Here is a 22553-nt window from a genome sequence, read left to right as displayed (position 1 = left end):
ACATAGGGGGACAGAAGGAGGACATGGCGGTGGACCTTAGGAGCATGGAGGAAGACATGGAGAAGGACACAAGGTACAGTTGGGGGTGATCGGTGCGGTGGTGGGGGCTGTCACAAGCACCGATCTCCCTGTATAGATTTCAGTAAAGCAGCTGAAAACCGCAGGACGGAGACGAGGAAAGGTGGGTGTCAGCTGCTTTATTGAAATCTATACGGGGAGATCAGTGCTTGTAATGGCCCCCACCACCGCCGCACGATCATCCCCTGACTTCCCAGGTATCACATTAGGCATCAGAGCATTTGCACAAGTACAAGTACTCGTGCAAATGCTCGGTATCGGTGCAACCCTAATTGCAAGCATTTTGTTAATTTTTCTCATTTTGATGATTATGTCTTCAATATTAGAGGTGGACCGACATATATCGGCCGATATTTGGCCATTTTTGATAAATCGACATCGGCCGATTATTATCCAAATGAGGCCGATATTTAACACTGTGCCCACAAGTGTTCCTCTCTTCTCTACACTCTGTTGGCAGAGTGGTGCTTGACGTTTGCCAGAGCCGCTGAGTGTGTGAAACTGACACCTAACTGAATGCAGAGAGAGAGAGGAGCTGTCAAAATTGAGCGTTGATGTTTGGGATGGGCAGGACCTGGGATGGGTGGGACCCAGGAGCTATCAAGCAGCAGCCAATGTGATAGGATCTGGGCGGGCCGCTACGTGTATGTGGCCCCACCCCCTTTCTTAAGCAGCCCAATCATTTTACTGGTGTTTGCTAGCTGCTGGGTCCCCACCCACCCCCGACATCACCGCTGAATTTTGACAGCTTCTCTCTCTACATTCAGTTATTTGCCAGTTTCACACACCGTTATACTATGAGCTCAGTCTGAAACCTGCCAGTGCCAATGGATGCCACCTGCCAATCAGTGCCACCTGCCAGTGCCACCTGCCAGTGCCAATCAGTGCCATCTGTCAGTGCCGCCTGCCAGTGCCAATTATTGCCACCTGCCAATGCCAATCAGTGCTTGCCAGTGCTACCTGCCAGTGCCAACCAGTGTCACCTGCCAGTGCCAATCAGTGCCAACCAGTGATATCTGTACTGAGGACATCAAGTGCGTGGTAGAGTGACAGGAACAAGCAGGGGGGAGTGGAGTGGGAGTGGGTGAGTTTAAAAAAATAAAAAAAGTCCCAAAATAATGGTATAAAAAATCGGCATTGATTTCTAAATATCGGCATCGGCCAGAGAAAAACCCATATCGGTCGACCTCTGTTTCAGTGGCATGAAGGTGATCAGCCTGTGGCACTACTGAGGTGTTATGGAAGCCCAGGTTGCTTGGATATCGGCCTTCAGCTCATCTGCATTGTTGGGTCTGGTGTCTCTCATCTTCCTCTTGACAATACCCCACAGATTCTCTATGGGGTTTAGGTCAGGAGAGTTTGCTGGCCATTCAAACTAGGGATTGGTACATTTGGCAGTGTGGGCAGGTGCCTAGTCCCGCTGGAAAATAAAATCGGTGGGCCAGATCCTCAAACGAATTACGCCGGCGTATCTATGGATACGCCGCGTAATTTCAAAGTTCCCGCGTCGTATCTCTGTTTTGTATCCACAAAACAAGATACGACGGAATCTGGGCTCGATCCGACAGGCGTACGTCTTAGGTGCATTTTCCCGCTGGCCGCTAGGTGGCGTTTCCGTCGAATTCCGCATCGAGTATGCAAATTAGCTAGATACGGCGATCCACGAACGTACGTCCGGCCGGTGCATTTTTATACGTCGTTTCCGTAAGGCTTTTTTCGGCGTATAGTTACCCCTGCTATATGAGGCGTACTCAATGTTAAGTATGGGCGTCGTTCCCGCATCGAATTTTGAATTTTTTACGTCGTTTGCGTAAGTCGTTCGCGAATAGGGATTTGCGTAGAATGACGTCACCGTCATAAGCATTGGCTTGTTCCGGTTTAATTTCGAGCATGCGCACTGGGATACCTCCACGGACGGCCCATGCGCCATTAAAAAAAAATGTAATTTACGTCGGGTCACAACGTATTTACATAAAACACGCCCCCATCACATCGATTTGAATTGTGCGCCCTTACGCTGCCAAAATTACACTACGCCGCCGTAACTTACGGCGCAACTTCTTTGAGGATAAGGAAAATACGCTGTAAGTTACGGCGGCGTAGTGTATCAGAGATACGCTACGCCGGCCGCAACAATGCGCCGCGCTACGAGGATCTGGCCCAGTATCTTCATAAAGCTGGTTAGCAGAGGGAAGTATGAAGTGCTCTAGAATTTCCTGACAGAGGGCTGTGCTGACTTTGGACTTGAAAAAACACAGTGAACCAACACCAGCAAATGACATGGTTCCTCAAATCATCACTGACTGTGGAAAAATGTGCATTTCATTTGGAAATCAAGGTCCCAGAGGTAGTCCAGTGTGAAGTTTCCACAGTCAGTGACGACTTGAGGAACCATGTCATCCGTTGGTGTTGTTCCACTGTGTTTTATCAAAGTGGCGTTCCACCTTAATTTACATTTTTTTGCCAAAATTTTAAAAAAAAATAGAAAAAAAAATCAAACAGAAACTCACCAGAAAGGGCTGTTGATATGCAGAACTAGCCCTTCTGCCTCTTCCTCCACCGCGGTCGTCTTCTTCTTCGTCCTCCGTTGCGGTGTCTTCGTAAGGGTTCACTGCCTGTTTCCCTTAGTCAGGATGGAGGCGCCAGGACCGAGCGATCGCTGTCAGGGGCCCATCATCGCGGGCGCCTAGGACAGGTAAGTGTCCTTATTAAAAGTCAGCAGCTACACTGTTAGCAGCTGCTGACTTTAAAAAAAACAATCGCGGGTGGAATCCCGCTTTAAGTCCAAAGCCAGCGCAGCCCTCTAGCAGGAAGTTATAGAGCACTTCATGCTTCCTTCTGCTGACCAGCTTTATGGAGATGCAGATTTCATTTTCCAGCAGGACTTGGCACCTGCCCACACTGCCAAAAGTACCAATATCTGGTTTAATGATCATGGTATCACTGTGCTTGATTGGCCAGCAAACTCGCCTGACCTATCCCCCAAGATGAGAGACACCAGACCCAACAAAGCAGATGAGCTGAAGGCTGCTATTAAAGCAACCTGGGCTTCCATAACACCTCAGCAGTGCCACAGGCTGATCGTCTCCATGCCATACCGCATTGATGCAGTAAATTGTGCAAAGGGAGCCCCGACCAAGTATTAAGTGCATACTATATTGTAAAATGGACATACTTTTCAGTAAGCCAATATTTCTGTATTACAAATCCTTATGTAATTTTCTAATTTTCAGAGATACTGAATTTGGGGTTTTCAATATCTGTAAGTCATAATCATCAAAATAAAAAAAAAAGAAATGCTTGAAATATATCACTCTGTGTGTAACGCATCTATATAAAATATATGAGTTTCATTTTTTTTTTATTGAATTACTGAAATAAATTCACTGTGGCTGCATTTGATGGGCACAGTGGCTGCATTTGATGTGCACAGTGGCTGCATTTGATGGGCACAGTGGCTGCATTTGATGGGCAGAGTGGCTGCATTTGATGGGCACAGTGGTTGCAATTGATGGGCACAGTAGCTGCTTTGATGGGCACAGTGAGGCTGCAATTGTTTTTTTTTGTTTGCGCCCCCCCAAAAAATTTTGAAAACCAGCCGCCACTGTGCAGGGGCAATCTTTGGATTGAAGGTGAATATATCAGGGGATGTGGTTCTGTTATTTCATCTTTAAATAGACAATTCATTTGTGTTCATGATCATAATAGTAGAAGAACAGTCATCTTAAAAAGAGTGCAGAGACTCAGTACTGGCTGTACCTCCGACGCATAGGAACTTCATAATTCGGGTTTAAGAATTAACTACAACAAGCTAAAGGGGTTTTTAATTCCCAACACGGTCACTGATCCAAACAGGATGAAGTAGTTCTATACTCGCTTGGTCCCCTTTTGGGATTAAATTGTATTAAACCTAAAAGCATAAATTGTATTATGTTGCAGCCTTACAACTTATGCCTTGTACACACGATCGGAATTTCCGATGGAAAAGGTCCATCGTGTCGTGTGTGTGCCCCATCAGACTTTTTTACGTTGGAATTTAGAAAGAGAACATGTTCTATCTTTTTGGGAAATTACGTTCGTCTGTAGGGAACTCTACATTTGAAAAATCAAATCGACACATGCTCGGAAGCATTGAACCTGTTGTACATCACCGTGTTCTTGACGGTCGGAATTTGGTGTGACAGTGTGTATGTAAGACAGCTTGAACGGAATTCCATCTGAAAAATACGTCTGAGTTTATCCCGATGGAAAATCTGATTGTGTGAACAAGGCATAAGATGCGATGGCTGTATTTGATTTCTTTTTTAGGTTTTCTTTTCTTTATTTTCATCTGGTTATCAAGCCAGTGGCCCAGATTCACAAAGGAGATACGACGGCGTATCTCCAGATACGCCGTCGTATCTCTGAGTCTGGCCGGTCGTATCTATGGGCCTGATTCATAGAATCAGTTACGCATAGATTTCTATTAGGCCCTGTACAGACGAGTGGACAGTCCGATGAAAATGGTCCGCCGGACCGTTTTCATCGGACATGTCCGCTCGGAGATTTCGGTCTGATGGTTGTACACACCATCAAACCGAAATCCGCGCGGACAGACAGCGTGGTGACGTGGCCGCGCCGTCGCCGCGACGATGACGCGGCGACGTGCGCGACCCTAGAAGGTCAATGCTTCCACGCATGCGTCGAATCACTTCCACGCATGCGAGGGATGGCGGCCCAGCAGATATGTCCGGTAAGTCGTACAGACGACCGAACATGCCCGACGGACAGGCTTCCAGCGGACATGTTTCTTAGCATGCTAAGAAACATTTGTCCGCTGGAAACCTGTCCGATCCGCCGGACATTTGTCCGGTCGGCCGTACACACGACCGAACATGTCTGCTGAAACTGGTCAGCGGACCAGTTTCAGCAGACATGTTCGGTCGTGTGTACGAGGCCTTAGATCCGACCGGCGTAAGTCTCTTACGCCGTCGGATCTTAACTGCATATTTACGCTGGCCGCTAGGGGCATGTACGCTGATTTACGCCTAGAATATGTAAATCAGCTAGATACGCAAACTCTACTACATGAGGTGTGTTACAGGCCAGATCACCGTATAGCATCGACTCGCAGTTCAGCTTCTTTCGGAAACTGGTGACGCGCATTATGCGCCGGGGGGAAGCTTTTGTCATACGTCAATCACTTAGTCTTGAATAGGAACGCCCAGTCCCGCGGGATTCACTACCCGGAAGCCGGTGGGTGGGAAATACCTATACTACGGTATGTAAACCGAAGAAGAAAAAAAACAGCATACTGTACATGTCGGCAGTGTGCTGGATTGAATGGTATATACTTGTTTTAGGGTGAACCCCCGCTTTAACCACTTAGGCCCGGGACCATTATGCAGCTAAATGACCTGGCCCCTTTTTGCGATTCGGCACTGCGTCGCTTTAACTGGCAATTGCACGGTCGTGTGACGTGGCTCCCAAACAAAATTGGTGTCCTTTTTTCCCCACAAATAGAGCTTTCTTTTGGTGGTATTTGATCACCGGTGCGTTTTTTTTATTTTTTGCGCTATAAACAAAAATAGAGCGACTAATTTGAAAAAAAAAACAATATTTTTTACTTTTTGCTATAATAAATATCCCCCAAAAAAGATATAAAAACATTTTTTTTCCCCCAGTTTAGGCCGATACGTATTCTTCCACATATTTTTGGTTTGCGCAAAATTTATAGCGTCTACCAAATAGGGGATCGTTTTATTGCATTTTTATTAATATTTATTTTTTCTAGTAATGGCGGCGATCATCGATTTTTATCGTGACTGCGACATTACGGCAGACACATCAGACACTTTTGACACTATTTTGTAACCATTGTCATTTTTACAGCGAAGAGTGCTATAAAAATGCACTGGTTACTGTAAAAATTACACTGGCAGTGAAGGGGTTAACCAGGAGGGGGCGCTGTAGGGGTTAAGTGTGCCCTAAGTGAGTGATTTTTACTGTGGGTGGGGGGGCATGGCTGGGCGTGTGACGTCACTGATCGTCGTTTCCTATGACAGGGAACAGACGATCAGTGTCAGTCTCACTAGGAAGCACGGGTAGAGGTTTGTTTACACTTACTTTTCCCCTTTGTTCCTCTCTGTGACCCGATCGTGGGACACCGGCGGCGAACGGGTCCACGGTTCCCGCGGGGACGATCACGGAGCTGAGGACCCACGGCTGCGCGACCCACAGCTGGGCTCTTAAAGGGGACGTACATGTACGCCCTTGTGCCCAGCCGTGCCATTCTGCAGACGTATATCTGCGTGCGGCGTTCCTCAATTGGTTAATTAAGCTTTGACAAAAAAAAAAAAATATGGAAGCCAATTGGTTTCTATGCAGAGCTGCACCAGATTTTGCACTCTTTAGTTTTAGTAAATCAATCCCAGTAAGGCTGCATTTTCACAGGTGCAACACTGTAAATCCCAGCGCCAGGAATCTACTGCTGGGTTCGATAGCTGCGCGACTGTACACGGAAATGACAGGCTGCTCGTGGCCACAGCTATTTGTGGCTGTTCGCCCAGTCATCTATTACCTCCTGTGGTGATCATGGCAGGATGCGCTTTGCGTGCTAATTGCACAAATGTCAAATCTCTCACTTTCTGCACAATTGTGGGCACTCTATCATTCACAGACACTGGCCCAGATTCAAGAAGCAATTGCGCCCGTGTAACCATAAGTTACACGGCGCAATTGCTTACTTGCTCCGGTGTAACGAGTGCTCCTGATTCAGGAACCTTGTTACACCGACTGCAGCCTAAAATCTGCGCGGCATAAGGCTCTTATGCCTCGCAGATTTTAGGCTGCATTGTTGCGTGTGCCGCTAGGGGGCGCTCCCATTGTGATCAGCGTGTAGTATGCAAATTGCATACTACCAACTGATTCACAAACTTGCGCGGGCCCCGCGCAAGCCAGGTACGGAGTTTCCGTACGGCAACTTTAGCGCAAGGCTGCCCCTTCTAATAGTAGGGGCAGCCAATGCTAAAGTATAGCCGCCGCTCCCGCGACGTGAAATTTGAATTTCACGTAGTTTGCGTAAGTGATTCGTGAATGGCGCTGGACGCCATTCATGTTCACTTTGCAGCAAATTACGTCCTTGCGACGTCATTTGCCGCAATGCACGTCGGGAAAGTTTCCCGACGGAGCATGCGCTGTACGCTCGGCGCGGGAGCGCGCCTAATTTAAATGATTCCCGCCCCCGGCGGGATCATTTAACTTGCGCACGCTTACGCCGGGCAAAATTGCCGGCGCGCCCTCGCAGTTCACGGAGCTACTGCTCCGTGAATCGAGGGCAGCGCAAAATATTTGCGGGGGCGCGGGGCAAAATTGTTGCCCTGCTCCCCCGCAAATATCGCGCAAATGTACCTGAATCTGGGCCACTATTTACAGCTTTTCACGTTTTCAGTTCTGTGGTCTTTTAACCTAATTGTGTGTCCGAAATAAAAACTGCCTTCTTAGTCATGACATTCAAAAACCCCAAAGTTCTAATTTTCTGTTTCTTGTAATATTTCAGGTAAAGGTACTTACGTATGCAAAAGTGAAAAATCCATATTTGAAGGTGACTGGAAATATGGAAAGAGAAGTGGTTTCGGAACATACAGCGTCCAAGACCCAATCACGGGCGAATATGTAAAGGTTTATTCAGGATGCTGGAAAAACAACAAACAACAGGTACGGTGTAGGTTTGTATAGATGAAATGATGATCGGTAAACCATTATTACTGCTGTGATATTACTATTAACCACTTGTCCACCGAGGACGTCCCCGTCCTCAATATCTGAATGATGGGTGCAGCTACAGGCATCATTCAGATATCACTGTCTTCTGCCAGTGATTCTGTGCGCGATAAGAGCGATCATAGCGGCAGTTCCGCCGCTTGATTGTTCTTATAGGCAGCGGGAGGGACGTCCCCCCCTTATGCCGCCATCCGGTGCTTCTCCGGGCTCTCCCATCGGGGGTCCGGAGAACTAATCGGCCGGCGCCTGCTCTCTATGACCGTCGGAGTCCCGGGTGCGACGTTGTGACGTCACGCCCGGGTACCCGAAAGTAAACAAAGCCACAATCGCGGCTATCGGCATGAGATCAGTGAATTTTTTTTCACAATCTCATGCTTTCAAGCCTGGAGGAGAGATGTGGGGTCTTATTGACCCCACATCTCTCCATAAAGAAGCCCTGTCACAGTGATTCCTATTACAAGGGATGTTTACAAAAGATAGAGTTTACAAAACAGGGGATAGTTTTATGGCATTTCTATTAATAATTTTTTTTACTACTAATGGCGGCAATCAGTGATTTTTTTTCATGACTGCGACATTATGGCGGACACATCGGACACTTTTGACACATTTTTGGGACCATTGTCATTTTCAAAGCTATAAAAATTCACTGATTACTGTGAAAATGACAATGGCAGTGAAGGGGTTAACCACTAGGGGGGCTGTAGGCGTTAAGTGTGACCTCATGTGTGTTTCTAACTGTAGGGGGGTGGGGCTGGACATGTGATGTCAGTGATCGTCGCATTGCCACAGAGAAGAATGGGGAAGGTTTGTTTACACTCACCTCTCCCCGTTTTTCAGCTCCTGTGACCCGATAGCGGGACACCCACAGCGATCGGGTCTGCGGGCGCGGTCACGGAGCTTCGGACCGGGTCGCGAGCGCTGGAAGCTATGCAAATGTTTGTGAAAGCTTGTTATTCACATTGCTCTTCTAGCAGTTGAAGCCCGTGTAAAACAGGCCTATTTTTTTTTGTATAGTGTATAGGATATATGTGACACCAGAGTTCTGTGTGCTGGAGTCATTACGTGGCAGATCATTATTTTTCCCTATTGCTTGCCCTGGCTTCTATGGCAGTGCTTTTGGTAATATGGACAATTGTTGCAGCATCAAACCCATCTCCATGGATCATTTGGCTGCTGTTGACAATGACAATAAACATCTCATTTTGACACCTATGTGTATAGAACAAAAAGTGAGGACTTGTATGTGCCCATTATAGCAGAAAGAAATGCGTGAATGATGGGGAATCGATTGCCATTACATCCTCTTCCCTCCTGAAAAGTCAGAATTAGCTGCCCAAAAAGGGATAAGTCACTGCTGATCAGTGGTGTATCCAGGGTATGGCAGACATAGCAAGTGCCATGGGTGCCATCTGAAGGGGGCGCTGGTGAGTGGCTGGCAGTCTACACACTGCTCAGAGATGACCCCCAGCAAAGCACACAGTCGGTGCTCTCCGCTCCGGGAAGGTCTCTGAAAACGTGGGTCAGGTGACATCCCAATGTTCTCCCTGCAGGGTGGGCGCTCACTCTCCGCGGCCGTGCAGTGTATACAGGTAGGCGGCGGGAGGAAGTTGCCTCACATGAGAAGAGCAGAGTTTTTGCACATCTGTGCCCCCCCCCAATTACATCGATAGTCACGGCAATTGCAGAGCAATTATCTCTCTGTGTGTGTCCCTTCCCCTCTTGTAAGCTGTCAGCTGCTGGAGGGATAGACACACAGAGAATCGCTCTGTACTGTGTGTAGAAGGGCTCACAGCACAACAGCAGTAAGATTCAGAGCTGCATGATGATATATCAGTGTCCCGACTCCCGACCATCACAGGGAGGGGGGATATTTGCATCTCATCTCGTCAGCCAATAATACTTTGCCCATGTTGCAGACCCTCCCACCCACCACATTTTGACTTCACTTCCAAGAAGAAGAAGCCAGAATCAGTCCCCAGCAGCCATGTGAGTATTTTTCTTTATGTTTACTTAAAGGGTCACTAAAGGAAAAACATTTTTTAGCTAAATAGCTTCCTTTACCTTACTGCAGTCCTGGTTTCATGTCCTCATTGTTCGTTTTTGCTTTGAAGTAGCTGTAATTCTGCTGTGATCTCCACACTTCCTGGTTGCCTGTTTCCTTATAACCATGGTACTGGGAGATTTTCACGGTGGTCTAAGCTGTCATTACTGTGTGTCTAAAACTCCTCAGAATCAATCAGATTTATTTTAAAAACAAAACACTGCCCTGGATTTGTTTGTTTTTGTTCTGTGAGTCTTCCCGACTCACCTCTCACCCGGAACTTCATGTATGTACCTTTTAAAACCGAAAGTGAACTAGAGGCACATTATATGATAGATTAAATTAAATTTTTAATCATTTTTAAAAGGAATCAGTTAACTTTTATGTCTCTATACCCAATAAATAGTCATTTCAGCAAAACATTTTTTTTCCTTTAGTGACCCTTTAAGTTCAGGGAGGGGGAGAAGGAGGTTCTGCAGGAGCAGACAGTCATAGATTTGTGCTTTTAATGTAGGTGATGGAGGAAGAGGGGATCAGGACCAGTATTCTTTTATTCATGTTGTCATATATTTACTCTGACACTATACCACCCTAACCTGCCACTCTACCACCCTAACCTGGCACTATACCACCCTAACCTGGCACTCTACCTCCCTAACCTGGCACTCTGGCACTCTACCACCCTAACCAGGCACTATACCACCCTAACTCTACCACCCTAACCTGGCACTATGCCACCCTAACCTGGCACTTTGTGTTGGTCTATTACATAAAATCCCCAAAAAATACATTTTTGGTTGTAACATGACAAAAGGTGGAACATTTCAAGGAGTATGAATACTTTTTCAAGGCACAGTGTGTGTGTGTATGTATATATATATATATATATATATATATATATATATATATATAGTTGGGCCCCCTACTTTTGTTCCTGTCCCTCCATGTGCCCCCCCTAAATCCCTAAATATGAAAGATAGCGCTACCACTGTTGCACAGAAGACTGAGTGACAGCACAGCAACAGGAGATTCAGGGGCCACTTGTGCAGCGATTGGTGGCACAGCGCTGTCCCGGAGTGATCAGCAGGGATAGATGGTGCGGGGTGCCGGGCACTGAACGCACCCTTGCCCGAGTATCGCTATGTCATGTGGCTCGGGATCATGCAGAAGTGTGTACGCTATAACGAGAGTTACGCTCTGTACCTGGCTCTCCTGGCCTGCAAAGAGGGCACCAAGAGGGGGCAACTCAGCAAGAAGGCGGCCAAGACCAACAGTTAGCACAACAAGTGGTTCGCCCTCTTCTGCTTTGAGGGAGAGCAGAGCACCTGACCCTCCGGACTCTATATGCTGGAGGGTGCCAGCTGCGAGAGAATCCCACCCCACCCATAGTGGGCAGCGGGGGCAAGGAGAGCATGGAGAAGCAGGTATCCCCCTACCAATGTCTACCCCATTATATATGTATATATGTGTGTGTTTATATATATATATATATATATATATATATATATATATATATATATATATATATATTGGGCTCAATTCCTGCCCAGTGCCCACACCAAGAGAACATGCAAACTACATGCAGATAGCTTCCTGGCCCAGATTCAAACCAAGTGAGGCAAGTCCCAACCACTAACCTACTGTTCTCCCTATATACCTGTATATACTGACAGTATTATCTGAAAGACGGGTTTCCAATGTTTTGACAGGGGCGCAGTTTCAGTATTTGCCATAGGCGCCATTTTCACTAGATACGCTTCTGCTGCTGATGAGTCAGACAATTGAAGGTGTAAACTGCAGTTAATCGAGGGAGCGTCACAACAAATGGTTTTGTTTTCAAGAGGCTGTAAATCCAGAGAAATATGTGAACATGAGCCTAAATCGCCATCTGCTGGCTAGATACAGTACTTCATAATAATCACATAGAGCAGTGGTCTCCAAACTGCGGCCCCAGGGCCAGATGTGGCGATTTGCTTGCTTTTATCCGGCCCTTGGGGCACTGTTTCATTCACCGATACCAACAATGGGGCATAGTTTCTCCTACTGACACCAACAATGGGGCCCAATGACATCAACAAAGGGGTCCAATGACATCAACGATGGGTCACAATTCTTCCTAATTACACCAACGATGGGACACAATTCCTCACAATGACACCAACAATGGGGGAAGTTTTTCTCAATGACACCAACAATGGGACCCAAAAACGGGGCACAGTTACTCCCACTGAAACAATGGGGCGTTTATTTTTCCCACTGATGTCGGGACCTTTTTGACTCCCACTGACCACTGTCCGGCCCTCAAACTCTGAAGGACATTAAACTGTCCATTTGCTTAGAAAGTTTGGAGACCCCTGACATAGAGTATTTTCCCAGTGGCTTCTAGCTGAGCCTGTTTAGTGAAGAATTGATCATTTGGGATAGCTTTTCCTACTTTGCCACTGATGTTTTCTTGCAGTGTGCTACTTTCCTCCCCATTGGCACAAATATGCTAGTTTCCCCCAATATAAATTTGCAACTACAGCAATGATGTTAATGGGCACATTGGAAACAATGTGATTTTCATTGTCATGCGATTTTATGCATCTGAAATAACTCCATTGTGAACGGAGCCTAAAAAAAACTATTGTCTGTAATTTGGACCGCGCACGCACTGCCACATGCAATCTATGGTATGAAGGCAGCTTTAGAGTATACAAGAAAGAGAGAACTTACTACAGTTCACCATTTGTGATTGATTAAAAACCCTAAATGAGAGTAAAGTAAACTGTAGGCATTTGTGAGCAGTCGGATGGGGATGCGCGATCCAACATCACAATGACTTTGCTACAGCTACTCTCCTTATTCTACCTATGTGGGGCACTACAGGTTTTCTAGCCAGTCCACTCATTCAGGGCTGTCAAAGGTTTCCCACAGACATTAGAACATCACCCAAATCACAAAACTGCTCTCCAATGTCTATTAAGATGACTTACTGATGACTTTTGATGGTTAAAATGCATTAGGGCTTATTCGCGTTATTGCGACGCAACTTCCACTGATGTCATTCCTGGGCACCGAGCCAATCCGCGCTTCTGGAAACTTCAGGGAATGCCGGCCAGGAGCCCACTGCCTACACGTGCTGTATACACTGGGTGGCAGGTTTAAGCGGCCAGTGGCACTCGTTTACTATAGAGCTGACCGGGGACCAGTCCGGTGGTCCCTGGCTATTTCTATGACCTTCGGAGGACGGGCGCGACATCAAGACGTCACTTCCGGCCTCAGCAAATGTAAACACTGACGTGTTTTTAGCTGGAAAGGATGAGATCGTTTTTTTTTTTTTTGTATCTCAGGCTTCCCAGCCTAGAGGAGAGTTGTGGGATCTTATAGACCCCACATATTTCCATAAAGAGCACCTGGCATTCCCTATTCCTATTACAAGGGATGTTTACATTCCTTGTAATAGGAATAAAAGTGAATGATAAAAAAAAAAAAATGTAAAGGGAAAGCGTAAAAATAAAAGTAAAATATACAAAATATTTATATATTTTTTTTAAGGGAAAGCGTGAAAATAAAAGCAAAATATACAAAATATATATATTTTTTTAACCGCCCTCCATCCCCACGTGCTCGCATGCAAGAAGCGCCTGCATATGTAAACGGCGTTCAAACCACACATGTGAGGTATCACCGTGAAAGTTAGAGCGAGAGCAATAATTCTAGCTCAAGAGCTCCTCTGTAATGCCACGTACACACGATCGGTTCATCCGATGAAAACGGACCGATGGATTTTTTCAGCAGATATCTGATGAAGCTGACTTTCATCAGTCTTGCCTACACACCATCAGTTAAAAATCCGATCGTGTCCAACGCGGTGACGTAAAACACAACGACGTGCAGAGAAAAATTAAGTTCAATGCTTCAGAGCATGCGTCGACTTTTTTGAGCATGCGTAGATTTTTGACCGATGTATTTCCCCACAGAGGATCGTTTTTTTCTATCGGTTTTTTAACCATCAGAAAATTTTAAAAAAGGTTCTATTTCTTTTCACCGATGGGAAAAAAAAAACGATGGGGCCCACACACGATCGGTTCGTCAGGTAAAAATGGTCCATCGGACCGTTTTCATCAGACAAACCGATCGTGTGTACAGGGCATTACTCTAAACATGTAACCTGTAAAAAAAAATTTAAGTGTCACCTATGGAGATTTTTAAGTATCAAAGTTTGGCACATTCCACGAGTGTGCGCAATTTTAAAGCGTGACATGTTAGGTATCTATTTACTCGGCATAACATCTTCTTTCACAGTATACAAAAAATGTTGGCTAACTTTAGTGTTTTGTTTTCTTTTCTTTTTAACCAATTGAGACCCGGGCTATAGACGAAAGATGTCCACAGCGCGGCTCTCAAGTGCCGGGTGGACGTCCCTGGACGTCCTGCTATTTACATTCCCCGAGTGTGCCCGACGCATCGCTGAGAAGCCGATGCGCGTGCCTGGCGGCCGTGATGTCCGCCAGGTTCACACGATCGGCGGTGACAGCAGGGACGTGGAGCTCTGTGTGTAAACACAGAGCTCCACGTCCTGTCAGGGAGAGAGGAGACCGATGCTGTGTCCCTTGTACATAGGGACACAGCATCGGTCACCTCCCCCAGTCAGTCCCACTCCACACACAGTTAGAATCACTCCCAGTTTACACATTTAACCCCTCGCCCCCTAGAGTTAACCCCTTCACTGCCAGTCACATTTATACAGTAATTAATGCATTTTTTAGCACTGTTCGCTGTGTAAATGTGAATGGTCCCAAAATAATGTCAAAAGTGTCCGATATGTCCGCCGCAATATCACAGGCCTGACAAAAAAAAACGCAGATCGCCGCCATTACTAGTAAAAAATAAATCATAAATCTATCCCCTATTTTGTAGGCGCTATAACTTTACGCTTATTGCGATATTTTTTTTTACAAAAAATATGTAGAAGAATACGTATCGGCCTAAACTGAGGAAAAAAATATTTAAAAAAAAATTGGGATATTATTATAACAAAAAGTAAAAAGAATTTTTTTTCAAAATGTTATGTCTTTTTTTGTATATAGCGCAAAAAATAAAAACCGCAGAGGTGATCAAATACCACCAAAAGTAAGCTCTATTTGTGGGAAAAAAATGATAAAAATATAAAATTGGGTACAGCGCAATTGTCATTCAAAATGCGTCAGCACTGAAAGCTGAAAATTGGTCTGGGCACGAAGGGGGTTTAAAGGGGTTGTAAAGACAAAAATATTTTCCTCTTAAATTAAAGTCTGACAGTAGCTGATAAAGTAAAAAGTAATGTTTTGCATTATAACTAGTTTGATACCTGTTAAAATAAGCCGATTTATTCACCTCCAGCACTCCTGAATCGTTATTCTCACTGACTTCCTGGTTTGCGGTGCGCATTCATTCTTGCTACATCACGGCCTAATGGGAACTGCAGTTCCCATTAGGCTTAGCCTCCATGCCTGTGAGGGATAAGAGAGCATCTTCACGCAGGGCTGTAGTCATAGGGAGGGGGTGAGCACATTCTGCTTTCCACCATGCAAAACAGCTCAGATGCTGGTGGAAAGCAAGGAAAGGAGAGACAGGAAATGGCATTTTCAAACCTGGATTACTGTATTTTGGAGGTCAAAAGGAAAAACGAGGTAAGTGATATTTAAATGTTCTTGCTTACAGCAATCAATTGATCTAATAAAAAACAAACCTTTAGTGTTCCTTTAAGTGCCCAGTAATGAAGTGGTTAATTCATGAAACAGTTTAATAAATAAATAAACGTGTTTAAAAATTGCTGCGCAAATACAATAACAATACAAATACATAAAAACTTGCAACGGCCGCCCTTTTATTCCCTATGTTCTCTGCTAAAAAAAATATATATAATGTTTGGGGGTTCTGAGTAATTTTCTAGCAAAAAAATTATGAATTTTACATGTAGGAGAGGAGTACCAGAATTGGCTTGAGCTGGAAGTGGTTAATATTTTGTAACCCCCCATTAGAGCCTGCAGTAGAGCAAATTTACCGTAACTGCCCTGTTGTAAAAAGTTTGTTGTTTCCATAGCTCAGTAGCTCAAACTAAACCTAACACACAGAGGAGTAATGCATTGGCATGGGCTGGAAGTGGTTAATATTTTGTAACCCCCATTAGAGCCTGCAGTAGAGAAAATACACCTTAACTGCCTTGTTGTAAAAAGCTTGTTGTTTCCAATTTCCATAGCTCAGTAGCTCAAACTAAACCTAACACACAGAGGAAAATGGCCTGGTCATGAAGAGGGGTACATTTTCCTGGGGGTCAAGTGGTAGACAGCACAGCTATAGCTCCATCTGAGGTTTTAGTGAGCTATAGCTGTGCTGTCTTTTTAGCTAGCCCATATTGCTCTGGGAATTATTTGTCATATATTAAAGCGTATCTCTAGGTCTCTTGTTTAAAAAAAAAAAGTGTATCTCTAGGTAAAACTATAGAGCAGAAAAATGTTAGAACCTCTGTTAGATTTTTATTGCTTCTGAGACTAAAAATTAAAAAAATCTAACACTTAGCGATTATCACTTCCCTTTTACTGTTTGTTAAAACTCAAAAGTTGTGTAAATAATTTAAAATGAATTTCCCTTAGAGCCGGTTCACACAGGGGTGGCACGACTTTGGGGGCGACTCTGCAAGGCGATCTCAAGACGACTTGAGAGGCGACTTGCAAAATGACTTCTGTATTGAAGTCAATGCAAGTCGGACCCAAAGTAGTACAAGAAACTTTAAGTTGGAGCAACTTGAGTCGCTCCTATTAGAACGGTTCTATTGAATAGAGTGGATCGCGATTTGTCAGGTGGCTGGGTGGCCTGACGAGTCGCCCCTGTGTGAAGCGGCTCTTATGGTGTTTGTTATTATTGTTTTGTAAATATGGATTATGGCAGACAGGAAGTTTGCTTTGCAACATGGCATATAAGAGAAATTGAACATGTACGAGGTGCTGAGTAGGAAGTGCAAGTGCGTCGGCAATGCAAGCAACATACATGACACCATATTAATTACATTGTGATTGCTTTATAGGGCTACGGATCTTATTTCTATGCAGACACAGAGTATTATGAAGGAGACTGGAAGGCTGGACAAAGAAGTGGCTGGGGTAGAATGCACTTTGCCAATGGAGATCTATATGAAGGAGAATGGCTGGAAGATAAGCACTGTGGGCAGGGAATGTTACGATTAGGTGTGTACTATGTGTATAATTACAGTATTTGTTGTGTATTTATGCAATGTACCTCTCACCAAACCACTTTGAACAGTATTTTGAAGTTTAACCACTTGACCCCTGGGAAGATTTACCCCTCTTCATGACCAGGCCATATTTTGCTATACGAAACTGTGTTTCTTTAACTGACCGGTGCATTGTCATGCCATGCTGTACCCAACTAAAATGGATGTCATTTTTTTTTCTGACAAATAGAACTTTTTTTTTGTGTTATTTGATCACCACTGTGTTTTTTTATTTGTTGCGCTATAAACAAAAAAAGACAGACAATTTAAAAAAAATGTATAAATAAATATATATATATATATATATATATATATATATATATATATATATATATATATACTGCATGCAAATATTGTGTGTGTATATATATATATATATATATATATAATTGTGACAGGACGTCAGGTAAATCTGTGGGTGTTGTCACAGACGGGACATACATTTCTGCCTTGTTTAGACAATACACCAATTGTTATTAGGCGTCGGCTGCAAAAGTAGCCAGAAAAGGTCTAAGGGCGTTGGAAAACTTCAGCTGTTCAGAATGAGGCAATTAAAGCCTCTATAAGTAATCCAGAGGATTACCACTGATTTGCTGCATCCTGAGGCTTTGTGAGTAAGGAGAGCAGTAGCTGAAAGTCTTCTGAGGAGGTGAGGTGGTGACTGATTTTTCTGTGTGATAAAAATCAAAAAGAGACTATTGTTTTTCTGCTGTATGACCAGCAGTGTCTGCCCAGCACTAGGCTGTGCCAGACTCCCTAGATAGGTTCCTGTGTGGTGAAGGTAGACACCCCAAGTGGCTAGGGTTTATTTTATGTTTGATTCTGTTTATGCTGTTTGGATGCTTGCACTTGTTTCCAGCAAGATGGAAGAATAAACCAAAATCTTTGTTTTCAACCGTCTTCGACTGCCTGTCTTTATAAATTCAGTGTGTAGTGAACCCATCCAGGGGGTCACACACCCCGCTACCGAGCTAACCCCTTACAATATATATATATATATATACCCTGTTGTGGAGTGCTTTCAAGACCATGATTATAAATAGAGCTGGTGATGGTTCGCTTTGTCCTAGTAAGAAGTTTCCGTTTTGGTCTCTGTGGGTTAAATTACAATGTCCCTGCAGCAAAGAACTCTGTAGTATACATTCTGTGCAGCCTTGCTTCATTAGTTCTGTGGGGAAATGTTATTAGAAATGCTTGAGACCTTAAGTTTTTATAGTTCTAGGATAAATGCTCTCTCACGTTTTAAACGTTGATATGGCCACCGGCCATCTGTAAACCTGAAGAAACTAGAGGTGAGATGGGAAAGACGTGGTCACACATAAACAAGTGCTAAAGTCCAAATACTTTTTGCTGACATTTAATAGCCTTTTATTTCTCAATTATTACTGTAATGTGGATTTACTTTGACTTAAAATGGCCATAACCAACTAGAGGCATACAGAGGAGAGGGTATAGAAAAGAATCACCCCTCCTTTAAAATAATCACATTTTGTTGCTATGCAGCCCAAAATTAAATATTTTATCCAGCTGTATTTACTAGTGCAACTTATAACATCCAATTGGAAGATAGAACACCAAAATTGAAAATATTCAAAACCAGAATCAATATACTGACATGCATGGGGGGGGGGGGTGATCCTTTTTCCAACTCAGATTTTTTTTGCTGACATGTTGATGTTATGTCTTTCACTTGGATGATATAAGTTGCACTAGTAAATACAGCTGGATAAAACAAAAACTGTGTCTGTCTTGATTTCAGGCAGCAAAATGTGATTATTTTAGATAAACATCTGCTGACACCCGTAATCACCCGCCTCCGCAAAGATCTGATTTTGCAAACGGAAGAATGTCCTATTTTTTCTTCCGTCGGCGGATCGGGTGAACACGGACACACGGTCCATGTTCATCCGATCCCCCCTGTCAGCCGCCGGCTCAGCGGGTGATATACGGAGCGATCCCCGCTGAGCTTACGAACACACGGACATTACTGATCCGCCCCGTGTGAAAGGGCCCTTAGAGTGAAAAAAGTCCTGCTGATGACAGAGTATCACCTCCACACGTGCACCAAAAGCAAACGGGGGGGGGGGGGGGTGTGTGGATAGAATCCCCTCTTGGGTCACCTCTTACCAAACAAATACTTGTATTACAGCGTATAGATCAGTAATGGATAGCGATCTCCTCCAATCTTTCCACTCACTGCTTTGACCCAGTCACTATAATCACTCAGAAATATTAACAAGGGAAAAGAAAGACAAACATAGTGTACTCCTGTTTCCACAAATTTTAATGTATAAAATCACTTCCTGATTGTGCACTCACATAGATAGGACAAATCACAGCATTATTCACACAACAGGGGTACCAGATACAGCGGCGTCTCCTACCCCTCGCTGAAACCAGCACTTCAGGGATTTCTGCCGTAGTTCCTGACTACGGCAGGTTCTCAGATGATGTCGAATGACGAAACTAGTCAGGGTGGAGCCTAACGACGTGTGTAGAGACGCCAGTGACTAGGTACTACGGCAGGAATCCCCAAAGTGCTGGGCTCAGAGAGGGGTAGGAGACGCCGCTGTATCTGGTACCCCTGATGTGTGAATAATGCTGTGATTTGTCCTATCTATGTGAGTGCACAATCAGAAAGTGATTTTATACATTAAAATTTGTGGAAACAGGAGTACACTATGTTTGTCTTTCTTTTCCCTTTTTAATATCACTGAATGATTATAGTGACTGGATCAAAGCAGTGAGTGGGAAGATTGGAGGAGATAGTTATCCATTACTGATCTATACGCTGTAATACATGTATTTTTTTGGCAAGAGGTGACCCCCCCTTTCCATTTGCTTTTGGTGCACGTGTGGAGGGTATACTCTCTGTCATCAGCAGGACTTTTTTCACTCTAAGAATTTAAACAATTTGTGGTTGCTGCTATTCATTTCTCATCACTATGGGCCAGATCTACAGTGAGAGTACGCCGGCGTACTTTCAAATTTCCCGCGTCGTATCTTTAGTTTGAATCCTCAAACCAAGATACGATGGCATCTGGGTTTGATCCGACAGGCGTACGCCTTCAGATCGTAGATGCAATACTTTGGCGTCCGCTGGGTGGAGTTTGCGTCGTTTTCCGCGTCGCGTATGCAAATTAGCTATTTCCGACGATCCACAAACGTACGCGCGGTCGTCGCATTCTCTTACGTCGTCTCTAGTCGGCTTTTTCCGGCGTTTGTGAAAGCTGCTTTTTTGCGGCGTATAGTTAGATTTGCCATGTTAAGTATGGCCATCGTTCCCACGTCGAAATTTTTCTTTTTTCTTTTTTTTGCGTAAGTCGTCCGTGAATCGGGATGGACGTAAGTCACGTCTGAGTTTAACAAATGACGTCCTTGCGACGTCATTTCGCGCAATGCACGGCGGGAAATTTAGAAACGGAGCATGCGCAGTTCATTCGGCACGGGGACGAGCTTCATTTAAATGAATCACGCCCCCTAATCGCCGATTTGAATTCCGCCGTTAAAGATACACTACGCCGCCGTAACTTACGGCGCAAATTCGTTGTGGATTTGAAACAAAGCCAAGTAAGTTACGACGGCGTAGCGTATCTTAGATACGCTGCGCCGGTGCCGATCTATGTGGATCTGGCCCTATATGTTTATGCATGGACTCCATAAGATGGACTTTCACTTATATGTTTTGCTAAGAACAGTATTTTATATGTTTTATTATCTGATTCTATGTGTTATATTTTTTGTATAACCATTTAACCGCTGCCTGGGTATATTATGATTTTCCCCATGTATGTAGTTTTTTTTTTATAGGTTTTCTTGTAGAGCTTATGTAGGCAGCAGCTGTGGCCATTCCAGTTGGTGTTTAGGATAAGATCTGTGTTGATTGCACCTAGAGCGCTTGTAATGGCGCATACACACCATAACTTTATGTGATGAAAAAAAACAACATTTTCTGTGAAGTAAAAAACTACGTTTTTGAAACTTCAATTTTCAAAGACGAAGTTGCCTACACACCATCGTTTTCTCACAATGCTCTAGCAAAGCGAGGTTACGTTCACCACGTTTTTCCATTGAAGCTCGCTTCATAACTAGCTTCTGGGCATGCGCGGGTGTAAACACATCGTTTTAAACGTCGTTTTTTGCTACACACGGTCAATTTCTGTGAAGTAAAAAATGACGTTTTGAAAAACGACACATAAAATTGAAGCATGCTTCAATTTTTTTTTTCGTTTTTCACAAGACATAAAACGACGTTTTCCCCCACACACGGTCATTTAAAGTGACGTTTTTAAAAACGTCGTTTTTTTTCATCACATAAAGTGATGGTGTGTACGCGGCATAAGAGTTTAAATCAGGTCCCATATTTTTCAATTCATCCATACAAAAGTCTATGGGACTATTTACCCCTGCATTGGACAGTTCATTCTGCATTCTAATGAAAAAGTGGTAAAATAATATCAATTACAATATAGACCACATGTGATATTCAGTCAATCAGAATGTACTGAAAGACAAAAAATGAAGAGTCGGGACCCACAAAGGTGCTCATAGACATAACTCTAAATAGCATTCTCGCTATTCAGACATTTTTGGCCACAACGGTTGATGATCCATATACAGTTAGGTCTATATATATATATATATATATATATATATATATATATATATATATACACACACAGTGCCTTGCGAAAGTATTCGGCCCCCTTGAACTTTGCGACCTTTTGCCACATTTCAGGCTTCAAACATAAAGATATAAAACTGTAATTTTTTTTGAAGAATCAACAACAAGTGGGACACAATCATGAAGTGGAACAAAATTTATTGGATATTTCAAACTTTTTTAACAAATAAACTGAAAAATTGGGCGTGCAAAATTATTCAGCCCCTTTACTTTCAGTGCAGCAAACTCTCTCCAGAAGTTCAGTGAGGATCTCTGAATGATCCAATGTTGACCTAAATGACTAATGATGATAAATAGAATCCACCTGTGTGTAATCAAGTCTCCGTATAAATGCACCTGCACTGTGATAGTCTCAGAGGTCCGTTTAAAGCGCAGAGAGCATCATGAAGAACAAGGAACACACCAGGCAGGTCCGAGATACTGTTGTGGAGAAGTTTAAAGCTGGATTTGGATACAAAAAGATTTCCCAAGCTTTAAACATCCCAAGGAGCACTGTGCAAGCGATATTATTGAAATTGAAGGAGTATCAGACCACTGCAAATCTACAAAGACCTGGCCGTCCCTCTAAACTTTCAGCTCATACAAGAAGAAGACTGATCAGAGATGCAGCTAAGAGGCCCATGATCACTCTGGATGAACTGCAGAGATCTACAGCAGGTGGAAGACTCTGTCCATAGGACAACAATCAGTCGTATACTGCACAAATCTGGCCTTTATGGAAGAGTGGCAAG

At 44.0% G+C, this 22553-nt stretch overlaps 1 protein-coding gene across 1 annotated transcript in view; it reads left to right on the top strand.

Annotated features, from left to right (window-relative positions):
- The window catches only part of MORN3 (MORN repeat containing 3), a 54424-nt gene that overhangs the window by 5470 nt on the left and 26401 nt on the right, over positions 1–22553 (top strand). The window contains exons 3-4 of the mRNA XM_040346936.1: positions 7616–7773; positions 16932–17091. Of these exons, the coding sequence (XP_040202870.1) occupies positions 7616–7773; positions 16932–17091 (318 nt within the window). The remainder of the gene's footprint in view (positions 1–7615; positions 7774–16931; positions 17092–22553) is intronic.

The sequence above is a fragment of the Rana temporaria genome, chromosome 1 (assembly GCF_905171775.1).
Source record: "Rana temporaria chromosome 1, aRanTem1.1, whole genome shotgun sequence".
Lineage (NCBI taxonomy): Eukaryota > Metazoa > Chordata > Amphibia > Anura > Ranidae > Rana > Rana temporaria.
Note: the sequence above shows the minus strand (reverse complement) of the source record. Positions and strands in the feature narration are given on the sequence as shown.